We start from the raw sequence: 26,772 nt of genomic DNA, 5'->3' as shown, positions 1-26,772 counted from the left end.
GAGGGTGGATGGTCCACAGCCCTTGCCTGGGAAAATGTAGAGGGAGCTGTTGATGCCCGCCAAAACCTGGTCGGATGAAACTACCCCCCCACCCTCCACACACACACACACACAAACAGGTTGATGTCTGGGGCCACTGCACCCTCAAACCCCCTCCCCCCCTTTTGCAAACCACTGTGGGTACAAGCGTTACATTGATCAAGTTAAATGGGATGAAAATTATTTAATTGTCATCAATAATTGAGTTAAATCGAGAAATGCTGGCAATCCATGATCAACACACACCTGAATTTTATACAATGCACTGAGGCCCACTTCTTGTGAAATCCCCTCCTACTTTACAGCTGAAAACCCACTCTCTTTGTGGTTGAATATCACACATTCTGTCTCGCAACATTTGACGAGTGTGTGTGCGTGTGTGGTTGTGTAGGTGTGTGTGTGTGTGTGTGTGTGGGTGTGCCTGTGTGCGTGTAGGTGTGCGTGTGTTTGTGTGTGTGTGTGTGGAGCTCTGTGGTTTCCTGCACGTTGAACATGTTGTGTTGGACTGAGATCACACAGACACACACACATGCACATGTGCTGTAATCAAACTCGGGCAAAATTGCTATAAATTAGCAAAATGACAAATTAGCCCAATTGTGGCCAAACCAAAGTACAAATTCCATATGGAGGATTGCCGTGTGATTATTTTTTTTCTTGAGTGAGTAGTGCAAAGTAGATCATTTTAGGTAAAAATGTAATGTTGGTGGGTGGATGTGTGTTGTGGTGCATGGAGTATATGCTCCCAGGCTGTGTGTCACATTCACTGTCTGGCAGATAGTGTTCTCTATATATACAGTATGTGTATGTATGGCTCCCTGTATGTGTGTCTACATGGTGTCACATATTGTCAAGGTAGTTGTGTTTTGGTGTTCATGTCTGCACCTGGAGGCATTGGGACACCTGTCGACCTCCTTTTGAGGTATGCGGTCCCCCTTGTGGCCTTTATGCACCGAAGACAGAATGCAGATAAGACACAAGATGTCACATTGTGCCATAATTTCAGTACATTGCTTTGTCCATGAGTACTTTGTATGTCAATCCTCTTGTTCCTCTTTTTTGGGGGGGGGTGTTTTTAGATGTATTTAACATCAGGGAATGGGGAATAATTGTAAATACGAACAAAGCGAAGGTTCAAAACCCTCGCGGAATGGATTGTGTTTGATCTCGGAGGTTCCATTTATTTTATTCATAATATTAGCTGCACCATTGTTTTATATTGACGTGGAAAAGAAGACACTCCAGCATCACTCAACTCAACACTTAATCTTTCAGCTATTAAGGATCAGGATTGTAAAGTGGCGGCACCAGTAAACTCCATGTTTCATTCCAGCACACACAAAGCGTTTGTCTTTACTTTTGGATCTCAATAACTGTGAGTTAATGACACTCAGTCTAGGACGTTGACATGCTAAACTACTTTCACATGATATTTAAAACTGACTGTGAACTGAAAAATGGAAACCAATGGGCAGGCTTTGGTGTTAAGTGTACAAGAACATGCTCAGCTATTATGGTTACAAGACAGATGGTACGGGTGGTCTGACAAACACATACACACACACACGCACATTTGAAACTTATAGTATATTCACTGTATGTACTCTATATACACCTGCAAATGTTGAACTGTTAACAAAAGTACTAAACAGGTGGAGTGCCATAGTTGTGTTTTTAGGCAATCACATCATGGTGAGCAGCATTTTGTGCAGCACTTGGCGCACGTACAATAACAAGCCAATAGATAGCAATGATTCAATTAAAACCAGTAGACAAACAACAAACCTAACTCCATAATAACACAAATCAGAAATGGTGTTACAGAGAGGGTGAAGTAAGGGGTTAACTTGTGGGTGAAGGAACTGTTCCATCATTCAAACGCAGAAAAGAGAAGTTTTATTTGTGTATGTTTGTCATTAAAACTAAACACAAAAAGTGAAATTAAATTCTCACAAACCTATCAATCATATGGATATGAAAACAACAGCGCTCGCCTTTTGTGGTTTCAAACTTGGTAGCAGTGACAAGACAATAACTGCGGCAGAACAGGACCTTCCTCAAAGGCATCAGTACCACCGGGGCTTCCAACTTTTTAGTTCCATACCCAGTAAATTGCAAAAGTCACTGGGCTATGTGGGGACATCAAATCATACATTATTCCTGTATTCGAAACCAACTTCCTAGGGACGAAAAATGCCAAAAGGTTCAAATCTTTAGCTTTTTTGCGAGAAACAGTGATTGAAGAGGAAGAGTGGAACGATAACAACAGAACCAGAAATGTTATTTACTGTGACATGCCTGGCTCCTCGGTACAACATGAGCAACAGAATTAATAAATGATTAATTACATACACGTTAATTTCACCAATGTAATTTGTCATGGTCATTTCAAAAACCAAAGACTAAGTCCGAAACCTTGGTATAAAGATAGATTCCGACCTGACGTTCAACAGTAAATATCAAATCAATTATTAAAACTGCCTTCTACCATCTGAAGAACATATCCAGAGTGAATGCTTGCATGTGTCGAGCATCTATGCTTTTATCTCAAGTAGACTTGACTAATGTAATGGTCTTCTGACTGGACTCCTGCATAAAAGCATTAAACAGCTGCAGCTCATTCAGAATGCTGCAGCTCGGCTTCTGACCAAAACCAAGAGGTCAGAACATATTACTCCGATACTAAAGTCTCTACACTGGCTCCCAGTCATCTTTAGAATAGATTTTAAAGTTCTCCTACTGGTCTTATAAGCACTAAATGGTTTAGGTCCTGAAAACATAAAATAAATGCAAACTGAGATCTTCAGACTCATTGTCAGATAGTGGAGCACAGAGTCCAAAGCAAACATGGTGAAGCAGCATTTAGCTATTATGCTGCACACAAATGGAATAAGTTGCCAACAGAAGTGACGTCAGCCCCAAGTGTGCATGTTTTTAAGTCCAGGTTCAAAACTCTTCTTTTTTCTCATGCTTTTTAGAGCATTTTAAATGATATGTCTTGCACTGTACGCTGTTTTAATTGTATTTTTATGTTTCTCTTTGTCTTACATGTTTACAAGCTGTTTTTTCTTTGTTTTTAAATTCCTTTAATCATGTAAAGCACATTGAGTTACCTTGTGTATGAAATGCGCTGTATAAATGAATTTGCTTGCTTGCTCCCACTCAAGGTCAGTGAGCTGGTCCTTAATGTTGTCAGCATTGTTTCGTCCTCTGATTGTTTGGTCAGAATAAAACTGAGTATGATGTATCATCGTTAAATGTTTTATTTTGTTTGTTATGTTATTATATACATATTGGTTCCGAACATCTCCATATAATGTACATGGCAAAGTTGCTGCTGTTATATTGTGTTTTTGCATAGTATTGATGGTTACGATAATTGTGACGTGATGCTTATGTTATTCAAAGGTGGATGTCGCTGTTATTGAGAATTGTGATTTTTAGATAAAAGAGCAGCATAGGATGATTCACACTCTACAGAAACAATTGTCATGAGACAATTTTACTGCACGGTTCACTTCTCTCACTGAAGTAAAACTCATATGTGGAGTGCTGGCTCTCATCATACATGAATTCACTGTAAAAACAGACAATACTGAGAAGATGGTCAGGTATGAGGTTGTTGTTTCCATTCATCTATTTACTCTACTCATAATGTGAGAGAAACCCAATGAGACCTCTCAGCAAGATCCTTTGGATTGTCTTAGTCGTTATGTGGCAGATTTAGCAAGACATTCCAAGCGTTTCTGATCAGGGTGGATCCATTCATTGGCCATTTAAAGAAAAACTCAACATTTTTGTTCCAGTGTGTTACTATTTTCCTCACACACACACACGCACACACTTCAAACTGGAACAATGTGCAGTAAAACTTGAGTTTATTATGCGCTTTCATCCACATTGAAGCCAGACAGCTGCTAAAATACTTCAATATATTCCATGAATAGAATGAAAACAACATTCTGAGTTCAAACTGTGTCGCATGGGAACACCTTGGAAAAGTTCTACCCCAAACCCTATAGTAACTATAATGTCATCTAATGTCAGCAATTATAGAACCCACATGACTGAAGCGTCTCGAAAGTGAGTAAATACACTGTGATGTTTTGTGTGGGTGTACGTGTGTGGTATAAATTTAGGGCAAGGGAAATGTTTCTTAGCTGTTAATGCAGCCATTATTTACAGAGGAGAACACTTCCTCAAACACTCGCACGCATGCATGTATGCAAGCACACACGCACACAAAGAAAGCTACATCTTCCAGCGCTTGCCATTTTCGTTTTACCCAGAAAATGAGAAGGGACAGTACGAGAACAATGTCCAATTTAGGAAAGAAGAGGACATAAAAAAGCCACATGTGAGAAAAGTTGTATTGTTATAATTATTTCATTCCAGGTTATTATTATTCCATTTGCATTTTTCCACCAAGAGTACTTGTGCTTTGGCAAGCGTAAAAAGGCAACTCACTGTCCCCAGTGTTGCTGACGGTGTACTTCATACAAGGTGCCCACGGATCCATAAAAAGTCCTAGGCCCGCCACACAGAGGTACGAGGCCAAACAGGACAAAAGTGGACCACTGGGAAAAAAGTATAATTGGCCACTCACACCTGCACAGGAGATAGGTGATGTCGTAAGCCCCCTCCTCTGTTAAGTGATGTTTTTTCCCCACCTCTGGCCTCTCTCACCCCTCTATCAAACCTTCTGTCTTCCCTGTCCAGAATGTACACACTTGGTTGGCAATACTACACACCACGTCCAAAACTCAATGGACTTTGTTGATAAGATCAAAGACTTAAAGCTGGATGAAAATGAAAGTATGGTTTCATTCGATGTCACCTCTTTGTTCACGTGCATTCCGACCCATGATGTATTGGAAACTGTGAGGCAACGGCTACTGCTTGATCAAAGCCTCCAAGACAGGTCCACACCTAACCCCAAACAGATATGCCACTTGCTGGAACTCTGTCTTCATGCCACAAATTTTCAATTCATGGGAACATTTTACAGACAAAAACATGGCCGTGCTATAGGCTCCCCAGTATCCCTCATCGTAGCAAACCTGTACATGGAGGACGTGGACATGTGAGCTTTGAACTCCTTTAAGGGAACAACTCCAAGTCATTGGTACAGATATGTGGATGACACATGGGCTAAAATCAAAAGCCAAGAAGTGCAAGCCTTCACCAAGCACATTAACTCAGTGGACAATAACATCAAGTTCACACTTGAGGATGTCAAAGACAATGAGTTGCCTTTTTTGGACTGAAGTCCACATTGGAGACGACAGGGGCTTTGGGGTTTACAGAAAACCCACACACACTGACCAATACTTAACCTTTTGACTTATACTATCCTCTGAAAAACAAACTGCGCGTTATCCGTATCCTACAACACAGAGCTGATAACGTTCCAACCAGTCACATGCCAAAGAGAAAGAGCGCAGACACAAGAGGGATGCCCTCCAAACCTGTGATTACCCCAGCTGGTCATTTGTGAAAAGTGCATCCAATTCCTGAAGGGACAGGAGGAAGGTGGATGAGAAAGAAAAGAGTGACAGACGCAACAATGTTGTCATTCCGTATGTATCAAGTCTGTCTGAGAAGCTCAGAAGGATTTTCAACCAACACAAGGTTCTGGTACACTTCAAACCTGGTAAGACCCTGAGACAAAGGCTGGTACACCCCAAAGACCGGACATCACACGGACAGAAAAGCAATCTGATGTATTCGGTCAAGTGCAGTGAGGAATGTACAGATACATACTTTGGGAAAACCAAGCAACCACGGAGCACACGCATGGCGCAACACAGACGGGCAAACTCCTCAGGTCAAGACTCAGCTGTCTACCTGCACCTCCAAGACAAACAGCACTGTTTTTTGGACAAAAATGTGTATATTCTGGACAGGGAAGACAGATGGTTTGAAAGGGGTCAGAGAGGCCATATACACAACGGTGGAAAACCATCACTTAACAGAGGAGGGGGCTTACAACATCACCTATCTCCTACTTACAATGCCGTCCTTTCGTCCATTTCAAAGACACTCAATAATTCGGCTACCAACAAACAGCAAGTGGTTGTGCCTCAGGACGTGCCCCAGTCCGTTGGAGCAGAATCCTATATGGCAGGGGTGCCCAAACCTTTTGGGCCCACATTGCCGTAAAAAAATTGTCATGCGGGCCAGCATTAATTTTACATGCTACCGACGAGGGGAATGCTTTGTTTTACTATGCTGTCTGCTGTCTGCTGCTAGGTAGATCTTATAACTGCCTGACCTGGATAAATGAAGGTTAAAATAAAAATTAATGAAATGCAAAATAAAGTATTTTTATGAAATTTGACTCAAACTCAAACTTTATTCATCAGAATCAACAAACAACATGTTTGCATTAATGTGAAGGGTGATACTGAGATCTCGACTGCAGTAAATGGGGCAGGTCTGGCTCAAAAGCGGTGGTTTTAATGCGCAAGATGTCACTCAGGTGAGAGTCACTTAGTCTTGTCCTCACGCAGTTCTTATTCATGTTCATGACTGAGAATGTCTTCTCACACAAGTATGTCGAACCAAACAACCTCAACATTTTCTTAGCAAATGTACGAATCTCTTGGAACCTGTCTTTATCCAGCTGCTGGTAAAAGTTGACAAGAGGGAGTTGTTGGTACCGGCTGCGACACTCTGTGTCACACTGCAGCTCAATGAGCTCCAACTGCAGGTGGGCTGGAATGTCACTGAGATCCACGGAAACGGGAGAAGAAAAAAAGCGTGATCTCCTTTTCAATAGTTGCAAAATCCCTGAAACGCTGTTGAAACTTCTCAGTCAGAGATGAGATGTTTGCGGCATACCTCCTCATTTGCGCACTGATATTGTCGTAATTAGCATGTTCCGTCTGGTACTGCCTCTATATTGAACTCCTTGAACACAGCCACAGTCTCTTGGCAAATTAGACAGACGCAGTTGTTTCTAAACTCAGTGAAAAAATATTCAGACTTCCATTTGTCCTGGAAACGTCGGCCCTCGCTATCAACTTTCCTTTTCTTACTTCCAGTTGCCATTTTAGAAATGGGCAAAAAACAGATCATGCGCAAAACGGCCCCGCGAGAGTTCATCCACAAGTTTACTGCCATCCTGTGGTGAAATATAAAATTGTGCGTGTATTTTGTACTGCCGGGCCACATATTATTGGTTTTATGACAGAGGCTTCGGGCCAGTGGAAATATGAACACGGGCCGGATTTGGCCCGGGGGCCGGACTTTGGGCATGTCTGCTCTATGGCAATGACTCCGGGGGAAGTGGTTCACCTTAGATATTGTCCCAGTTGGTCTGTGCAGAACCCAAACAGCAACAGCCTCAGATTCGGTCAACATCACTTAGCCCTCTCTCCGAGCAGGAAACAAGGGGGGAGGAGATAGGACAAGCGGCAATAAAACAGGACGACATGTACTTTAACTAAATGCCAATGAGTAGAAATACTGTAAGTCTTACTTCGGTATTTAAACATTTCTACTGAGGTAGCAGCTCTAATAGCTGCAGGTAGGACATTCCAGAGTACTGGAGCCCAAATAGAAAACACCCGAGAGCCTGCAGACTTCTTTCTGGCGCTCTGTGTCACCAAAAGAGCAACGTTTTGCGAGCGTAGGTTTCATGACGGAACATACGGTACAACTACTGTAAGTCAGCGAGATAGGAGGGCGCTAACCCGTGTAATATTTATGAGTAAGCAACAGGACCTTCAAATCGCATCTCAAGTGGACCGGGAGCCAATGCAAGTTTGCCAGAATGGGGGTAATATGATCGAACTTTCTCCTCCTCAGTCTTGCTGCAGTGTTTTGTACCAACTGCAGGCTTTAATACTAGACATGGGAAGACCAGAAAGCAGCACGTTACAATAGTCGAGGTAAGATGTTACAGATGCTTGCCCACCTGCTCTGATTCAAAATTTTACTCTATTTAGTTCAGCCTCGTATATTAGGATTGTGAATTTGAATTCAGTAGAGCACAGTACACACAGTACTATACACTGCGTTATCAAAGTTATCTTAACTGACACATACAACAACAGCACTGTGTTCCAACATCCATAAATGAATGTTACACATCATATGTTTAAAAATTAGCATTTTCTTTCACTAAAATGTGAGGACGCAAATTGTTGTCGCAATAACTTTTAAGTTTGAAGTAATAAAGCCAGAAAGTTGAGTATCAATTAAATATTACCGATGCATTGCAGTGATGCGTCCATGTTCTTTAGCGATTGTCCTCATTTGGGTCATGTGTAAGCGGGAGCCTATCCCAGCTGACTTCTCGCGAGAGGAATGGTAGCGACTCAATTGCAGGGTACATATAAGGGGCTTTTCCACAAACCATCCCAGGATCTTCCTGAGTTCCTGGTAGCAAAAGGTTCATGTGGCCCATGTGGTTTGTGTTTCCATCCACTTATTACTTGAGGGTAGCTTAAGCAAATAAGGCTGATGTTGCTCAATCATGACACCTACTGGATCTTAAAAAATGCTGGTATTTCAAGCTTTCAAGTTAGTGTCTTATCTTATATCTTAATATAAAGTTCAAACAGGCGGCATGGTGGGCGACTGGTTAGAGCGTCAGCCTCACAGTTCTGAGGACCGGGGTTCAATCCCCGGCCCCGCCTGTGTGGAGTTTGCATGTTCTCCCCGTGCCTGCGTGGGTTTTCTCCGGGTACTCCGGTTCCCTCCCACATCCCAAAAACATGCTCACATGCCCTTTATGGACCTTTTATTCACCATGTGCTATGATGTAATATTGAACTTGTTACTATATCACATTGCACAGTTTGTATATGTATTTGCTTCTATTTGGCTTTGTTTTACTCTGCTGTCTGCAGCTAGGTTGGCATTGCAAATACCTTAGCTGAATAAATAAATAAAAAATACATGATTTCATGGACAGCGCTTCGTCAGTTTTTAAATACAGCAGTGTGAAGTATTTGGTATCTGTAAATGTGTTTGCAAAACAAAAACAGACTGTACATTGCGAATATTTATTAATGAACATACAAACAGAGACAAAAAGCTTGGCTTCCTTTCCTTATCTTGCACTATGGCAAATGCAGCATTTTCTGCGTAGTACGTCATTCCTTGCGCAAACGAATCACTCATTGTACTAGTCCTAGTAGTCCTTAGCGGATCACAAACAAAGAAGTCCAACGAACGAATTACGCATTTTTAACGGATCATGAACGATAAGTTTAACGAACGAATCACTCTTCAGTTCTTCAGTTCCTCGAGCTTCCCTACACTCCTATTAAACTCTACCATACTCTTATAAAATCTTTCTATACTCTAAAACAACTTTGACACTCTTAAACATACAGTAATGCAAAGTAGTACTGTACACTGTGTACATTTTATTCTTTAAAATGTGTTTTTTTAACACAGTTTTAATGTTTTCGGCTAGGAAATGTTAATTGTACACCAAAAAAATACCCAAACACTAACACTCAAAATTCCGCGATGTGGCGAATTATTCATAATATGAATATGGAAAAAAAAAAAACACACAATTCATTGAATACACGATAGGTGAACCGCAATACAGTGAGGGAACACTGTACTGGTTTTGAAATGCAGGAGGATGCCCAGATACCTATAGAAACCCCACATAAGCATGGGGAGAACATGAAAAACTCCACAGAAGATTGCCATTGCGATTATGATGATGCATGCATTATTTTCCCCGTCCCGGCATTCTATGGATGCATTATGAGCCTCGTGAGAAAGTGGTGTCCTCGTAGAGGGCCGGAGAGGACGATCATACGTTCCTCACATTCTGTACCAAAATCACATGGATGCTTTAGTCCTAATGACATTTGGATGACTTGCATAAAATGGGCATCCAACTTCCAATTTGAACGGACGCACAATCAATGGACATGCCGCAAGGAAAAAGGTCAATGTGTGCTCCACATTTCTAATGTGACACAAACTGTTTTGTTTCCCTTTTTTTTTTTGTTGTTGCACATTATCTTTTCATGTTTGGCTGTTTAGTTTGAAATGAGACTCTTGACTATCTCCCTCTCACACACATAAGCTTGTTATTACTGGAAAGCAACAACTGCAAGTGGGTATGTGCCATATCCAACAGTCATATCTCAAACTGGGCTTATAAAATGAAACACACTCACATTTATAGTTCTCACAGAGACTAGTGTGTTGGGCTGAGACACACAATGCTATTGAAACCTCCGCTAACAGAAATAAGAGAAACCTTATTCTTATTTTCACCAAGACTAACAGTGTGTCTGTGTGTGTGTGTTTGTGTGTGTGTGTGCGCACGTGTGTGCGTGCGTGCGTGTACCCAAGAAAAGTCAGCCTTGCCCAAAAATCCAACCAAGTCATCCAAGAAAGTGTCCTTGAGTGACCCCAGAGGCTGAGAGAACACTTCGGTCCCACTGAAGTGCATCCTCAGTTCATTCCACATCTTGTGCGGTTAAAATTTGTCAGTAGCATGCGTCTTCTCAGCATTGTATTGTAAACCACATAAACCACGGGTGGGTAAAGTATGGCCCCATCCAGCCTGTTCCATTTTCTAATGCGGCCCGCTGTCCTGTCCCGTCCTGTCCTATTTACTACACATTGTATCCCCCTCTTACAGGATGTAGCATTGAATATAAACTGATTAAAATAAACATTTTTACACACAGGACATTTTACTTTTTAATTAAAACAATTAGTTTATTCATTATAATTACAGTAACTACAAATTCATTCAAAAAGACAATATTGCTTTACTTAATTTTACGCTTTTTATTTATCTTTGCTTTTTTACCACATCAACAAATGACCCTGCCCACCAAACTCTTTTAAAAATCAAATGTGGCCCTTTAGCACAAAGGTTTGCCCACCAATAATATAAACTATACACTATAAAACTTCAGTAAAGTTTTTTCACATATTAATTGCTATATCGTAAGCCTTAAATTTAAAATAAATGTCTTCTAAATTTGACACACCACACAGAAGAATGCTGTTAACAATCCTGCCAAATTTGAATGATTTAAAAACAAACAAACCAAAAAATAAACAATCAAGCTTGGTGAAATGGTGAAAAATCAAGCCGTACACTCCTCTTCTGAAATGCTGTGGGCATGTGCGCCAAATGCATGAAACAACGTCCCGCTGAGAAATGGATGCTCCTTCATTCAGCAGCTTTCTTATGCCTATACGTCCTTACATACTTGAGCCGCAAAAATAAATCCGCTTAGAGCCGTCCACGCTTTAATGGAAGGCGCTAGCCACCAGTTAGCTCTTGCGCTAACAGGCTTCCAGGACTCTTCTCGAAGGTGCTCAAGTTCTTATATAGTGGAGGAGAGGCGACTCATGCCACTCGCCCAAGTGCGTCACTGGGCGCTGTTTTATCATAATCAGAATCAGAGTCATCTTTATTTGCCAAGTATGTCAAAAACAGACAAGGATGTCACAGTGTCCGTATATTCATCCAGGCTGCACGCTGAATTTTTAAAGACACTCCAGTCCGTGCAGTCCAGACAGCTTTGAAGTTCTATCTTTGCTTTGTTAGTCCACTTCTTCACTGTTTTTACCGAAGGCTTCATGCATTAAAGTTTTTGCCTGCGTGTTGGTATTAAGTGAATTATGCAGTGATCAGAGGAGCCCAGCGCTGCGCGAGGTATGGCACGGTATGCGTTATTTGGCGTAGTATAGCTGTGGTCTAAAATGTTATTTTCCCTGGGAGGACACTCGATGTGCTGCTTGTGTTTAGGGAGTTCGTGGTTGAGTTTAGCTTTGTTAAAGTCCCCAAGAATAATGAGGGGTGAGTCTGGGTGACATGCAAAATTTAGAGGCTATGAATGGCACTCAATGCACTAGTTGCGTAGAAATACATCCTCATGCGCACAAAAAGGCACACTTATTTACCACCGCATGTTTTCCATTGGATTGTTTTATATTTATGGCCTAAATGGTTTTTTTTTTCATACAAATAATGACTGTAATTATAACTACTAGTATGTTAGCATAGGATAGTGTTGTAGAAATTCAGCTTATGTTGCCACGGAAGCGTGTCAAACTGTATACTGTTGCAGTTGCAGTGGCTCATTTTTATGAGACTGGATCGCCCCTTCAAAAGAGGCTAAATAATTCTACAGCCTTGGGTATTTTGACAAAAGCATGTCAGTGACACATGAGTACTGTTTAAATTGTGGTGGGGGGAGGGGGAATAGGTCTGCTTGAACACTTCTGTTGTGTTTGTTTCTTACCAACAACATTCATGGGTCTATTTGACTCGCTCTACATTTGACCATCAGAAAATTCATCAGTCCATCTTCTAGACTGCTTATACTCACTAGGGTCGCGGGTGAGCTGGAGTCTATTCCAGCTGACTTTGGGGAAGTGCAGGGTACAACCTGGACTGCTTGCCAGCCAATTGTAGATATACAAATACAAATATACGAACATAATGCAAAGTATATTTGCTTTAAGAAAAGGGAAAATGAGTTTAATCCTTATTATAATTTCTGTTTCTAATTTTCAAATGGGTCAATTCGATCAACAACAAAACACAAGGGTCACTCACGTTGGTTGTCACATTTTTCCTCTTTGCTATCACTCGTACAATGGTGACCTCAGAGAAAGGTCAAAGCGAAATCACACTTAATCTTTTAGATGTTCACTGAACTGAAGACTCGTGGTGAAGTGAAGTGTCATTGTTCTTTTTCTTTTATTATTGTTGTGGACTTTTTGTACACATTTAAGCTTCGTGCGAGTTTAGAGGCCAATTTTTCGGCGAAACGCAGACATTCGACTTGAGAGGTTCCACAAGATGTCAGACTTGGTTTACGTGAAAATCTGATGTCCACCATCCTTGGACACTGGCTGACCTTAGCATACCTGGACAATACCTGAGATAGCCGTTAGTGGATGATTCTTATTACATATGGACGCGAGCGTGCTCGTAGGAATCCATCCCGCGTCAAAGCGTTGGGTGTACTGTTTCTCGCTTTGCTGAGACACACGGCTGCCAAAACGTGCTCACCTAGGGGATGTCGCTGCAACCAGAGCCTCTGTTTTCCTTCACCTAACCTCATGCGCAGATGCAACGGTTTGAGCAGACCGCAGGAGCGCAAGCTTATCAGCAGGCAAAACAAGTGCCTCAGCTCCGCACCAGGCGTGACAATTAACTGTCGAGCTAGGACTGGATTTCTCTGATAACCTTTTATTTGTTCCCCCTGTACACGACTCCACGTGCAATCTCACTCTTTACACGGGCTGCCAGAGAGATGTGCAATCGAGATGAGCTCAAATCTCATCCGGCATATTGTACACATGTCAGATGTGTCTTGATACTAGCCATCATTGTGTGTGTTTGTATGTGTCACCACAACTTTGTGGTCACGCTGTCCGCGACCGCCTAACTGATGCTAACTGCTCCTGTCCGGCCTGTCAGAGGTCATCAGGTCAGTGATGGGTTGTTTGACTCATTGGAAGAGAGACACTGCCCTCCAGTGGCTAACTGGTAAAATGCACATATTTCAAGCCAGTCAGACAAATTTAAACCCATCCGTCCATCAATCCATTTTCTTTACTGCTTATCCTGGGAGTGGGCAAAGCTACACACGCCCCACCGAGCATTTACATTATCAAGAGTCCTGTATTATTATTAATATTATTAATTTAGCCGATGTTTCTCTGAAACTGGTTCATCAAAATATGTTTATTTTTATTTATTTTTTTATTCATTGATCTCATTAAACGTGTGACTGAATTCATTGTAAATAAAATAAAGCATATTTGTACAACCCAAAAAATATATATTTTGAAATTGTAACTAAATTGCATAGCTATGAATAGTACAAAAATGAGAATGAATTAGGAATTTATGATTTAAAAACATTTTACATACATATTTGACATTTTTATCTACGAATGACCGAGTGACAAATTGTGTCTATTCTATTCTACTCTATGTACTGTATCTGTCCATTTTAGAAATAAACTGTGGAGGGGAATCGAAATCCAGTTCTTTTTGAGAACCAGTTTCCCAGTAAATCAATTCCTAAAAAATAATTTGTTTGCTTGCCTGACCGTTTCATTCACTGATTAATCTTACGTCGCAAATGAGTGAAGATGTCACACGCAAGAAGTGTATATTGGTTCCGAACTTTTCCAACATCCATCCATTTTCTGAGCCGCTTCTCCTCACTAGGGTCGCGGGCGTGCTGGAGCCTATCCCAGCTGTCATCGGGCAGGAGGCGGGGTACACCCTGAACTGGTTGCCAGCCAATCGCAGGGCACATCGAAACAAACAACCATTCGCACTCACAGTCATGCCTACGGGCAATTTAGAGTCTCCAATTAATGCATGTTTTTGGGATGTGGGAGGAAACCGGAGTGCCCGGAGAAAACCCACGCAGGCACGGGGAGAACATGCAAACTCCACACAGTCGGGGACGGGGATTGAACCCCGCACCTCAGAACTGTGAGGCTGACGCTCTAACCAGTCGGCCACCGTGCCGCCCTTTTCCAACATGGCATCTCTAAAGTTTGCATATATTTCACACAAAAAGATGCCACCAGGGTTACTTGCCACACTTCCATACCTTTAATTTTGTCTCTGGGGGAATACTTCAAATATTGCGGAAAGAGCTTTCGTATACTCATTTCATATGAAATCAGTGCTATCATATATCATTTGCATTATTTCGTTCCCTCATCCAATGAGACACATGAGGAGAACCAATAAGGAATTGGATTGATGAGGCAATCGGAATTGCAAAATTCTCATCAATTCCCATTGCAATCATTGTCCAACCCTGGGTCACGGGAGCCTGGTCTGCTCACACTGTCACTGAACGGGTTTGGACCTGGATGGAAGTCTGGCCAAAGAACCATCATAACATCAGTGACTCAAATAAAAGGCATTTCAATATTTAAATTGAATCTCAGCTCTGGCATTCCTGGGTGGGAGTTGTCGGAGTATTCTGGCTTCCTCCCACACACCAAAAACATGCTGGGTTCATTGAATTTCTAAGCAGAGGTCTGCATGGCTGTCGCTCAAGTTCCCATGGCAGAATTCTAACATTCTTTAGACCACAAACTAGTGGAGATGGACGATACACTGCCTGCATCCAAGAAGTCCATTTGATTTTCGTTTTTGGTAAACTGTGTAGTGCAGTGATTCCCAACAAACACACACTTTGGTTTGGTTTTAGACAAAATACTTTGTGAAAGAATTATGATTATTATTTCAATACTGGGCGGCACGGTGAACGACTGGTTAGAGCGTATGCCTCTCAGTTCTGAGGACTCGGGTTCAATCCCCGGCCCCGCCTGTGTGGAGTTTGCATGTTCTCCCCGTGCCTGTGTGGGTTTTCTCCGGGCACTCCGGTTTCCTCCCACATCCCAAAAACATGCATGGTAGGTTAATTGAAGACTCTAAATTGCCCGTAGGTGTGACTGCGAGTGCGAATGGTTGTTTGTTTGTATGTGCCCTGCGATTGGCTGGCAACCAGTTCAGGGTGTACCCCGCCTCCTGCCCGATGACAGCTGGGATGGGCTCCAGCAGGCCCGCGACCCAAGTGAGGAGAAGCGGCTCAGAAAATGGATGGATGGATTTCAATACTGCATACTGTATATACTTTTTTGGTGGTGTGCTGTGAGATTTTTCTCATGTAAAATATGTGCTTTGGCTCAATAAAGGTTGGGAAACACTAGTGTAGTGGAGAGTCCTTCAAAGATTTCACACAGAAGCAGACTGCACTGTACAAGTGTTTATTTTTGATTTGCAAAACATCAGACAAAATAATATTACATAAACACCAATTTATAATAGAAAAGAGATCTTTGAGGAAAAAAAGAGACATGATAAAATTGCAATTACAACAAAATGCAGGTGATTTAAACGTGACCTATACCTTAGGCCGCTTGTGGCAAATAGATTCAATCAGTACACGTGCATTATATAAGATTACATTAAGTGCTTTTGTTGGTTTAGGCATTTTAATTGAATGTGGCATAATTTGGCTTCACAATGCAAGATTAGAATTCTGTGACAAATTCTTAAGTACAATGTCATAAGTCAGAATCTCTCCCAGTCACACATGAAGCTGGGGAACATGGGGTCCCTGCAGTAAAAAGGTCATATGCCACACAGGTCAGGGTAGTCGCCATGGCAACAATGTTCCTCTGTTTATAGAAACTCTTATCATTTCATTCAGTGTTAACTTGAAGCAGTTTGACATGAGTACAAAAAGTGATCTCTCTCCAATGAGTACCACTTAGTTTCTATTTGGGGGGGACAGTGGGGGATGAGGGGGACGACACTTTGGACCAGGCCCGTATTATGTAGTGTTGCTAACTTGGTAATGCTTAAAGGTTTTAAAAAAAATAAAAAAAATAAAAAAACAGCATTACATGTACTGTGTACTGAAGATGTCGCTTCTCCTAATTCCCCTTGTCGGACCTAACAGGGGCCGGGAATGAAGCAGGTGAAAGAGTCGACTTAACAGAAAATTTGATAAGAAAGAGGAGGGAGGGAAACTATCGAGCTTAAACAATGCATATAGTACCAAGAGGAGCTAAGACACCTTCTGACTGCTCCATCAGCCATTAGAATCCCTCCGGATACTTCTCTGACAAGCTACATCACCTCCACAAAAGGGCCACTCCTGAGTTTCCCCTTACAAACTACATTGGCTTTAAAAAGTCTACACACCCTGCCAAAATACCATTTTTTTGTGATGTGATTTTTATCCCCCCCCCAGCTTTCAACATGAACCCTGTACCATGTAATTGGGAAAAAAACAATCAGTACATTGATTGTTACATGAAGGACACAACCAGTACTTGCCAGAAATGCTTGCAAATCCTTTCAACATCACACAGTTGCATTCGTTTTCAGTCTTGTGACACAACTGACAATTCTCATTCAAACTTGTGTTGAATAGGACTCAGTGCACACCCGCCGCTGCCAGCATTTTAAAAGCTGTTCTGACAAGAATTTCCATGGCAATAGATATTCATTGGAACACAGTGAAGACAGTCATTTGTCAAGTCGAGAAAATATGGCACAACAGTGATTTTTAGGAGAACTGGACATCTGTACTAAATTGATGAAAAGACCAGAGGGAGAAGAAAACATTGAAAGTGTTGCAGGGATTTCTGGCAAATCATGGCTATGTCCTAGATGAGACAACAATTCCCATATTCTTCACACGGTTTTCCTTTGATGAGAACAATGAATCCGTTCATTCTCTATAGCACTCGTCCTTATTAGGATCATGAGCTGGAGCCTATCCCAACTGACTTTGGGCAAGAGACGAGGTACACACGGGACTGGTAGCAATTCAATCGCAGGGCAACAAGAAAAAACAAAACAAAACAAAAATACAGGCCGAAATTTCAACTTAAGTGTTCAGGTTAAATGTGGCAACATTTCTTTTTAAAAAAACATCTTTTTTTTATTTATTTCATAAAAGCTGCTATTTTAAAAGGAGTGTGTAGACTTTTTTTTTTATCCACTCTACATATACTATACATGCCAAGGACAATGTTGCAGAGAAGAGAGGAGCCTCTTTCTAGCTAGTGTGAGCCCCACTGGTGCAGGCACAAGATTTAATAAAAACACTCCTGGTATTTTGTGCGTTGAGAAAAACAAAGGCAATGCTTAGTATGAGAAGACAACTGTACAATGAGAAACAAACAAAACTACAACTTCATTAGCTGGACTCTCCCAAAATCTGAGATATCACTGAGGTAATCATTGAAGTATGACTCATTAGAGAAAAATAAATACCAACATGAATACAAACATTACAAAAGTAAAAACCAAAGCAAATGCTAAAGCAAAAAAATTGAGCTAAAAGAGGTAGTTTTTTTTTTTTTTTTTTTTTTTTAATTAGGTTGACTATGGTGTACATCCATTGTGGACACTTCGTCTTAAGAACTACATTAAGTTGAATCCATTACAATCCCTGTCGTAAAGGTGGGGAGGAAAACTCAAAAGAGAACATTTGGGCGGGGAGACGGCAATAATACGGCTTTATGGACAGGATTTGTAATGGCAACAGAGTCATACAAACAAACTTTCAAAAGAGCAAAAATTGAACTGTAAAGCTTGCTGGTGATAGTGTACCATGACGTGTATATTTCAGGTATTGTGTGACGTCGCCACTGTTGAGTAGAGCGCTAATCTCAACTAAAACGGACGCATGTCATCTGTGGTGGATCTCCATTGCAGTAGGATTTACAAGGTCCAGTATTCCAACAACAACCACAATGTTAAAAAGGTTTGGAGCAGCTTTCTATGGTAAAAACAAACAAACAGGAAAACCTTGTGTTGATATGAGCAGATCTATGATATGTACAATGTGTCGTAGTAATGAACGCCAACTTCTACATAACTTTCATCCTCTAGAATTTTCCCGTTCAGTTCAGAAATCCTTACCGAAGAACTCTGACCCTGTTCTTGTGCGGCAGGAAGTCTCCCTGTGGCACTTACGCATTCCCCAAAATTCCCTACTTGGATTAAACATACACAAATCTACAAAGAAATATTACGGCCACACTGAAAAGAAAATCAACAGTAACATTGCAAGAAAAAAGTCCCAAACTAACGTGATTAAAGTCATAACATGAAAAGAAAAATAGCTTGTAATATAATGAGAAAAAAAATAGTATTTTTCAAGAGGAATCGTAATCTTGTGAGAATAAAGTGAATATTAAAACTCCCACAAAAACCTACAAGCCACAGTCTGAAACCAGGAGCCATTGCCTTTCTCTGGACACCTGCAATCGGTAATAGCATGAACAATTGTTGAAAACACACAAGAACTAAAATTAAAACTATTTTCGCAATCACATTTTGCTTGTAATAAGTTCTTCATGTAAGACTTTGTTCTCATAAAATATTTTTTTTCCCCTCAAAACAAAACCTTTCCTCTCATAAAAATGTGACTTTATTCTCATAGTACTTTATTTTCTTTTCTTTTCAGTCTCACCCTAATATCCCTTGGTAAAAATCAACACTGCATTTCTATCTCAAATTAAAACAGAACAACACCAGAACAAGAGCTACATAGAGAAGTACATATGTAGAAAACCTTCAAAAGGTGCTCAGTAAAAAAAGCACAGCAATACACCCGTTACCTGTCCTGACACACGATACACACGAGTGGTACTGCCTAAAGACGCTCAGTCCTCACGTTTGTGGACAAGAACATACCTTGTATGTTTGCATACTGTACTGGATAATTCTCAATGAAATTCTAGAAGGAAAAACCAAACCATCATTACATCAACAGGGAAAGATTTTGTATTATGTTCCCCATCTGGCTGGATTGGCACAAGTTACCAATAGTAGATGCTAGACTAAAGCCACAGTGACAGAGAATGGTCCTGCTGGTGAGTAAATTTAGGCTGCACAGCTTAAAGCGACGATGCTCTCACAAGAAGAACAAGGAGCAGCACGATGGAGCCAAGAGTCGCCTTGAGATGATGTCACTGGAAGCATAATAAGATCTGGCACAGAAAGCCTGCATAGCCAATCACAGAAACTACTTTTGCAGATGTCAAAACTGTTTGAGAACAAATCGGCTCTGGTAAGATAGCTTGAACGCGACGCTGCGGCCGAGTGGGCTCCCATGAAAATAATCAACACTTGACAGGAAAGGGACTTAATGCGCTCATTTGACAGACCGATCGACCAAAGAACGTCAGTCGACCAATATTTGAGACATACATGCGACATGCTTAAATCTTTAAATACATCCAATCATCTAATGTACACCTTCTTACAATTATACATAACTAATTTTTATAGGTTCTTGACAGGAAGTGCACGTTCACATTAGGAAAGAAACATCAGCAACTGTTACCAAACGGGTAGACAAAAGCATATTGACCAACAAATCAGAAGATATCATTCAGAGCAATCAAATAAAAGACCGGCCTCTTAAGTACTCAATCTTTAAGGGGTTCATGACATGATCACAGCTTTCGTGCTGGACTTCTCAAGAGAACATTCCGTTGACGACAGCAGGCTTACGGTTTAACAACTGGAAATTGGTCAGATACAGCCCTATCCAAAAGTATTGGAACGGCAAGGTCAAGTCCTTTGTTTTTGTTGTATACTGAAGACATTTGGGTGTCAGATCAAAAGATGGATATGAGACAAAAGTTCAGAATTCCTGCTTTTATTTCATGGTACTTACATCTAGAACACATGACAGAGCACCTTTTGTTTGAAGCCACCCACTTTTCAAGTGAGCAAAAGTATTGGAACAGACATTATGAATAACATTTAATATTTGGTGGCATAACCCTTGCTTGCAATAACCACATAAAGCCTGCGAACCATTGATTTCACTAGACTGTCGCATTCTTCATTTGAAATGCTTTTCCAGGCCATTACTGCAGCCTCTTTCAGTTCTTGTTGGTTTCTGGGGGTTTCTCCCTTCAGTCTCCTCATCAGGAGGTAAAATGCATGCTCTATTGGGTTAAGGTGCGTGACTGACTTGGTCAGTCTAAGACCTTCCACTTTTACCCCCTGATGAAGTCCATTGGAATTAGGGTTGTACAAGCTGGAATTCTGAAGTTTTGTCTCATATACATCTTTTGATCGGAAACCGTAATGTCTTCAGTATACAACAAAAACAAAGAAATTGACCTTGCCGTTCCAATACTTTTGAAGGGGGCTGTACATCAACTGACCAAATACTACTATGAATAACTCCTTGGCAGTGTTGAATGCCAAATGATCCTAGTTTAATCAAACTAATCAAACTCGGTCATTCCAAAACTAATGACAAGTGACAGTTAATCAGTTGATCAAAACAAATCACAGAGGCAATATTCTATATTGCATATTTTTTTAAACATCAGTTTAAATATCCTTTAGAATTCTCCTGCATTTATATTTATAGCTTTACTCTTCACCACATTTGCCTTACACTGGTACAAAGTAATTTTTTTTTTACATGGAACAAAAAACAAGTTAAATAAAGATTTTTTTTCTCGTAAAATTATAACTTTAATCTGGGGGCAGTGGGAATCCTAATATTATGATTTAATTCTGGTTAATGAGGCATTTCCTTAAAACATTAGGGCTTAATTCTTGTAATATTCCACCTTTCCTTTTTCTCTCTCAAACGTGCAACTTCAATATTACAATGAAGTTTTTCTTTTAATTCATTTGTAATATAAAACAAATTCTTATTTTTTCCTACTAGCATTACATTAACATCTCAATATTACAACTCTATTCTCGTTTAACCCTTAAAATTAGTCATGTTTCCTTGTGTCACTGGGGCCTTGCTATATTTAACCAGCTTTCTTAATGTTATTAATATGAATAAATTTTTTATAGGTCCAACTTCAAAACTTTGATCAAAATTATGTTATGAATAATTAATAGCGGGACATCTACTTCCACTTATGTCCAATAAGTACAGGCTAAACTCTGGAAATAGCATCTCTGGTCACCTTTAAAAGTTGACATATTACTGTCATATAGATCTAGTCTTTAGACAATACAGCCACTAGGGGGCTGCACAGCATGCAGGAGCCATCTGGAGGGCCTGAGGGAGGAAGTGCCCATCAAAGACAACCGACAACCCCCCCCCCCCAGAGGGAGCTCCCAAACATTCTAGAAAAATCCCTTCCCAGTCTGAAACGAAAGGGTGAGATATGTGCGGAGGTGTGAAGTGGGTTGCAAAGCTCCAGGCCCACTGATCTTGAGGAACAACTGGAATTGTTTTAGAAAGATAAAGTTACATCAAAAATAAAAAAAACATCTGGAACAATTATATCCATTCCTATGCCAATTCCAAGTATGGTATGCAGCTATATATTAACAAGTCAGGTCTCTTACTTGAGCCTTAATTCACTATTCCAGTTAGATTTGGCATTTAGCCCTTTAAAATCTGTAATATATAGTATATAGACTTGAGTAAATGGTGATACAACAGTGCTTAGGATACACATGGTAGCAATTAGCTATTTACATGGAATAAACTAAATCATTAGAAGCTTGAGGAAAACAAACTAAAAAGCAACAAGCCATAATCTTGGCTCGGTTTGATTGACAGTTTGCAGTAAGAAGAAATAGTAGCTAACACATTTAGTGGCTGATTCTCACCTCCAAAAACCAGGCAAACCAAAATCCAATCTGCTAAATTACAAACTACACCCTGCAATCTAAGCCTAAATACTGACCGTTTTCCTTCATGGGCTGTGAGGCTAGTCAGAAAAAAAAACAAAAACTTTAGCATGTCACGCGACTGCATGCCAAAGAGCAGCAAGACGGTTTTCTGAGACGGCAGAGGACCAACACCTTTGGTGAGAGATGAAATGTTGGTATAAATAACCATATACTGCCTTGGAGAGAAGCAGATGACCATTAAAATAACTTATGAAGTAATGCAGAGGCACTGATTTTATCAAATAAAACGTTGACCGTACTGTATCTAAAGCATCCACAGAGGTGATAGAAATATAAAACAACCCCAGTAAAAAAAGAGGTAGCTCAACGGAATGGCTAAATGAATAACTGAGTGTGTTTGTTGGTGTGTACAGTTTGCGTACACATTATGTCCAGGCATATGAAGCAGCGTTGATTTAAATAAACAAAAACATTGTAAAGAGGCAGAAGTATGCTTAGCTTAAGTTATACTGAATGTAGTTCCCTTGTTTACTGTCACTTAAACGCCTGCTTGCTCTCCATGTAGACTCTTTAAAGAGACACACACACACTTGACGTCCAGGACCTGATCCTCAACAACTCCCTTCCTCCTTTATACCCACGTGGGCGTCGTCTGCCCTTAGGAGACCTCGCTGCCAAACACCTCCAGCACCAGCGGGGTGAGCTGCATGCTGTGCTTGGGCTGGAAGGAGAGCGAGCGGTACTGTTTGGAGTGCTCCTCGTTGAGGCTGCGCAGGTCGGCTAGCTTCTGGATCATCTTGGCATACAGCAGGCTTCCTCCGTGGTGGTTGAGTTGGATGTAGGCCTGCAGGGTTTCTGACAGGCGGTCTTGAAGGCCTTCGATCCGTGCGTGGTCCTGCACACCTGGGCGGTCTGTGGGGGGAAGGGTGGGGTTGGTGTTTTGAAATATTTGTGGATGCCTATTTGTGTATAGACTGTTACAAATCATGTTTTGTTACAGTTTGGTTTTATTATGGAAACAACTGTCAACTGGCATTAAGTTGCATGTTGAATGTATGTTGGTTGACTAATTTTAGATCAGCAGGAGGCAGCACGTTTGCAATTTTAATGAGGTTCTTCCAGTTAGTTATACTGTATATACTCGCTTGCATAACTAGACATATATAATGTATCCATAATACTGCTCGGAATACTGTGAGAAGACATGAGACCCTTTGCATTTAAGTTTTAAATAATCACAATTTGATAACCATGCTGAATTTATTTGCTCACTAAATCCTTCGAGTTTTCTGGTTGCCACTGGTAAACTCAAACATTTAGCGCCTTCCACAGGTTTGGAAGTCTAGATACTAAGTCACTCCATGACCTTAATATGCTTCTTCTTGAGCCGCTCCTTTGTTGCCCTGGCAGTATGTTTTGGGTCATTAGCCCGGTTTACATGCACACTTTTTTTGTCATTCCGATTGAAGATCTCTGGTCAACTGTTTACATGTGACGAGCTGTATTGGAATCTGGTGTTTACATGGGCCACTACAATCAGTCAGAAGAGGCGTTTTACAGACGTGTGACATGCGCAGACCTATGTAAACATCACGTGATTTATCAAGATGGAGGTCAGTCTACTTAGCACAGTTGCTGCAATTGTTTTGACACTTTTATTGAAATAACAGCTTGATAAAAACAAGTTACAAGTAGTTAAAAATGATCTCCTTCGCAGACCAGCTCTGGTAGCAAGCCGCCATATTTTCAATTACGACGTCAGTGCACATTTACATCAAGACAGAGCATGCGCAGTCAGAACGCAGCACCACTATTCCGAATGAACTGTTTACAGGACTTTGGCCGACGCACGTTGTACGACTGGTTGGAGCGCATGCCTCACAGTTCTGAGGACTGGGGTTCAATCCCCGGGCCCGCCTGTGTGGAGTTTGCATGTTCTCCCCGTGCCTGCGTGGGTTTTCATCCAAAATTTTAAAGTACAGAAAAGTGGTGCCTTGAGATACAAGTCCAAATCCAGTCACTTTATTTTGAGTATTGTCCCATTCAGAGTCCAAACTGATCCCTAGGCCATGCGCATTTGATTTTTTGCATAATAAATTACATTTACAGTACAGTACATTGTAAATTAGCAGTGTGTATCTTAATTAAATGTAAAATGATGAGTCAATGCAGCTGCGTAGTTTGTGAGTGAGTGTAACTCCTCATCTCATCAAATGCAACCAGTTTGGCACAAGTTTGTTTATAATAATAATAATTCACACTTGATACACTTTTTTTTTTTTTTTTTACACGTAAAGTATTTGAAGGCCAGTTGTTTAAATGCACACCATTTGCTAATCTGTGCTCTTTGAACTCTCGCACGATACTGCTCAGCCAGCCCAATGTTCTGCCAAACTGTTCCCTTCTGTGGTCTGTGTGGCTTTGCAGACTTAATTTGTAGTATATTTCCCGCTTGCTGTGACTGTCGACAGTGTAAGCGAAAGCTTGAGGCTACAGCTTTCTCTCCCTGAACACAAGCTTTCCTGACAAAAGGGCCGCTGTGTAATGTATTGTGACTTCGCCTTTGATTTCAGTAGCTGCTTCCGGCAGTGTCCCTCATGCTTGCTGTATTGCGAGTGTACTGTAACAAATGTATGGGAAATGTACAGTATTTCTTTTCATGTGCGTCGCCTACAAGTGACATCATCGGACAGCGCCTCTATACAGGTCGCCGCCCCATGTTCCCGTCCGCTAATTGGTATGCACACACGTGACAGACGACAGACACTTTTTGCCTTTGCTCCTTTATCTTTTGCATTCAACTCATCCGTGACGCAATGTAAAGTGTGGTTTTTACTTTGGCTCATGCCCATGTACCACCGGGCTTGTTCATTTGAAGTGTAAATAAACGACGAGTATCTGTGGAACCCCAGTATTCGCGTAGACGTGGACTTTTGTGCTTCTCGTCTCTTTCTCTTCCCCGCACAGACCTCAAACTTTGCAGAGCGTGGGCGCGAGGAGCGACATAATAAAGTAAGTCTATAGTAGACTTTACACCGATTTTATCGGCCTGATCGGTATCGGCCGATAATTAGCATTTTATGATGATCGACTTTAAAGTCATAATTCGCCGATCCCTCCGCAAAAGACATTTAATCCGCGTCGCCATCATGCACAGTATATTTGAATCCAAAAGCTAGTTTATTTTTAGCCTTGTTGCGTGTCATTTGACATAGTACTGTAAATATCTGACGGCCAATAAAGTTATTTAAAAAAAACAAACAGTGGGACAGACAGCACGTCTGAGACAGTCAACACGTAATGCGTTGATCATACTACAAGACAAATTTGCTCTTTCACGATTGCACTATGTCAGACTACTGCAATACAATCTTGTATTCCGATACCACCGCATCCCGTTTTTTATGATCATTGGGCTTTATCTTGTCAACTCAAATGCGACCGGATACACTCGTTACCGTGGCGACGACAAGAAGAGTGGATCGCGCCGACTGGATTATAAGGACAAAATGGGGGAAAACGTGTGTTGGTTGTCACCGGTGCTCAGGACAGGAGAGGACGTTCATTAAGGCTTGCTTGAGGTATGTTCACATACTTTTAATACGATACGGCTCGCAAGCAGGCAGCAAAAACGTTATGTAGCCTAGCAAGCTAGTGCTAGAACTAACGGTTGTACGTAAACATGCCACCGTTCTGTTGAATCATGCTCTAAAGTTTCGGCGTGGGTGAAGTAATTTAATTACAATAAATTAATTAAATTACAGTAAGTTAGCACCCATTATTACTGTTATGCTGGTTTGACCTGACTGACACAATTAGACAGTAATTTCTAACCTTTATGGAGCCAAGGAACATATTTTACAACTGAAAAATTTCACAGAACACCAACAAACAAAAATGTCACAAAAAGTGGATATATTAATTACTTTATGTACTTCCTGCCATCTAATAGAAGACCATTCATTTGTTCTGTCTGTCACTATGCCTCACTGGCATAAATAGATGAACAAAGATACATTATTTATTGTAAAAATATTTTTTTGAGCAATTAAGTACACAAGTATATACAGTAAATTAACAGTTCATTTAAATAGACACATTGCTCCATCTTGTGATCAGATCGGTGATTGGTTATCGTTTTTTAAACTCGCTGATCGGTCCCAAAAATCCTGATCGTGTAAAGCCTAGTCTATAGCAACGTATTCATTTGACTGTTATTTGCATCTACAAATGTTTTATAGGGTGAAGCTGGCTCCGTTGAATAAAAAAAAGGCGATTTTGGCTGAGTTGTAGGGGATCAAATAATTATATGACTCAAAACAATGCACAACAATTGTGTGTTTTTATGTATTTTGACTGATATTCTGTCCATTACTGTGAAGAGAACAAACTTACAAATTCAGCAGGGAATCAAATTAATATTTCCCCCACTGTATTTAAATGTTATTGCTGCTCTTTTGCCTCAGAAGGTCACAAAGTGAAGCAGGGCAACCAAGACCAGGCTTCAGTGTCCCCCCCCCCCAGTCCATCCCACCCACCCACCACCGCCCGCAAAACAGTGAGCAGCAGGCAGTACCTGGAGAAAG

At 40.9% G+C, this 26,772-nt stretch overlaps 1 protein-coding gene across 3 annotated transcripts in view; it reads right to left on the bottom strand.

The window, feature by feature from the left end:
- Positions 1-15,782: 15,782 nt before the first annotated feature.
- LOC133483344 (vitamin D3 receptor B-like) overlaps positions 15,783-26,772 on the bottom strand; it is a 47,445-nt gene continuing 36,455 nt past the window's right edge. For all 3 annotated transcript variants that reach the window (XM_061784438.1, XM_061784440.1, XM_061784439.1), the window contains exons 9-10: positions 26,763-26,772; positions 15,783-23,098 (exon numbers count right to left, since the gene is read on the bottom strand). The exon at positions 26,763-26,772 is cut by the window's right edge and continues 107 nt beyond it. In XM_061784438.1, the coding sequence (XP_061640422.1) occupies positions 22,845-23,098; positions 26,763-26,772 (264 nt within the window). In that variant the 3' untranslated portion in view covers positions 15,783-22,844. The remainder of the gene's footprint in view (positions 23,099-26,762) is intronic.

Source organism: Phyllopteryx taeniolatus, chromosome 9, assembly GCF_024500385.1.
Source record: "Phyllopteryx taeniolatus isolate TA_2022b chromosome 9, UOR_Ptae_1.2, whole genome shotgun sequence".
Classification (NCBI taxonomy): domain Eukaryota; kingdom Metazoa; phylum Chordata; class Actinopteri; order Syngnathiformes; family Syngnathidae; genus Phyllopteryx; species Phyllopteryx taeniolatus.
This window is presented reverse-complemented; position numbering and strand designations above follow the sequence as displayed.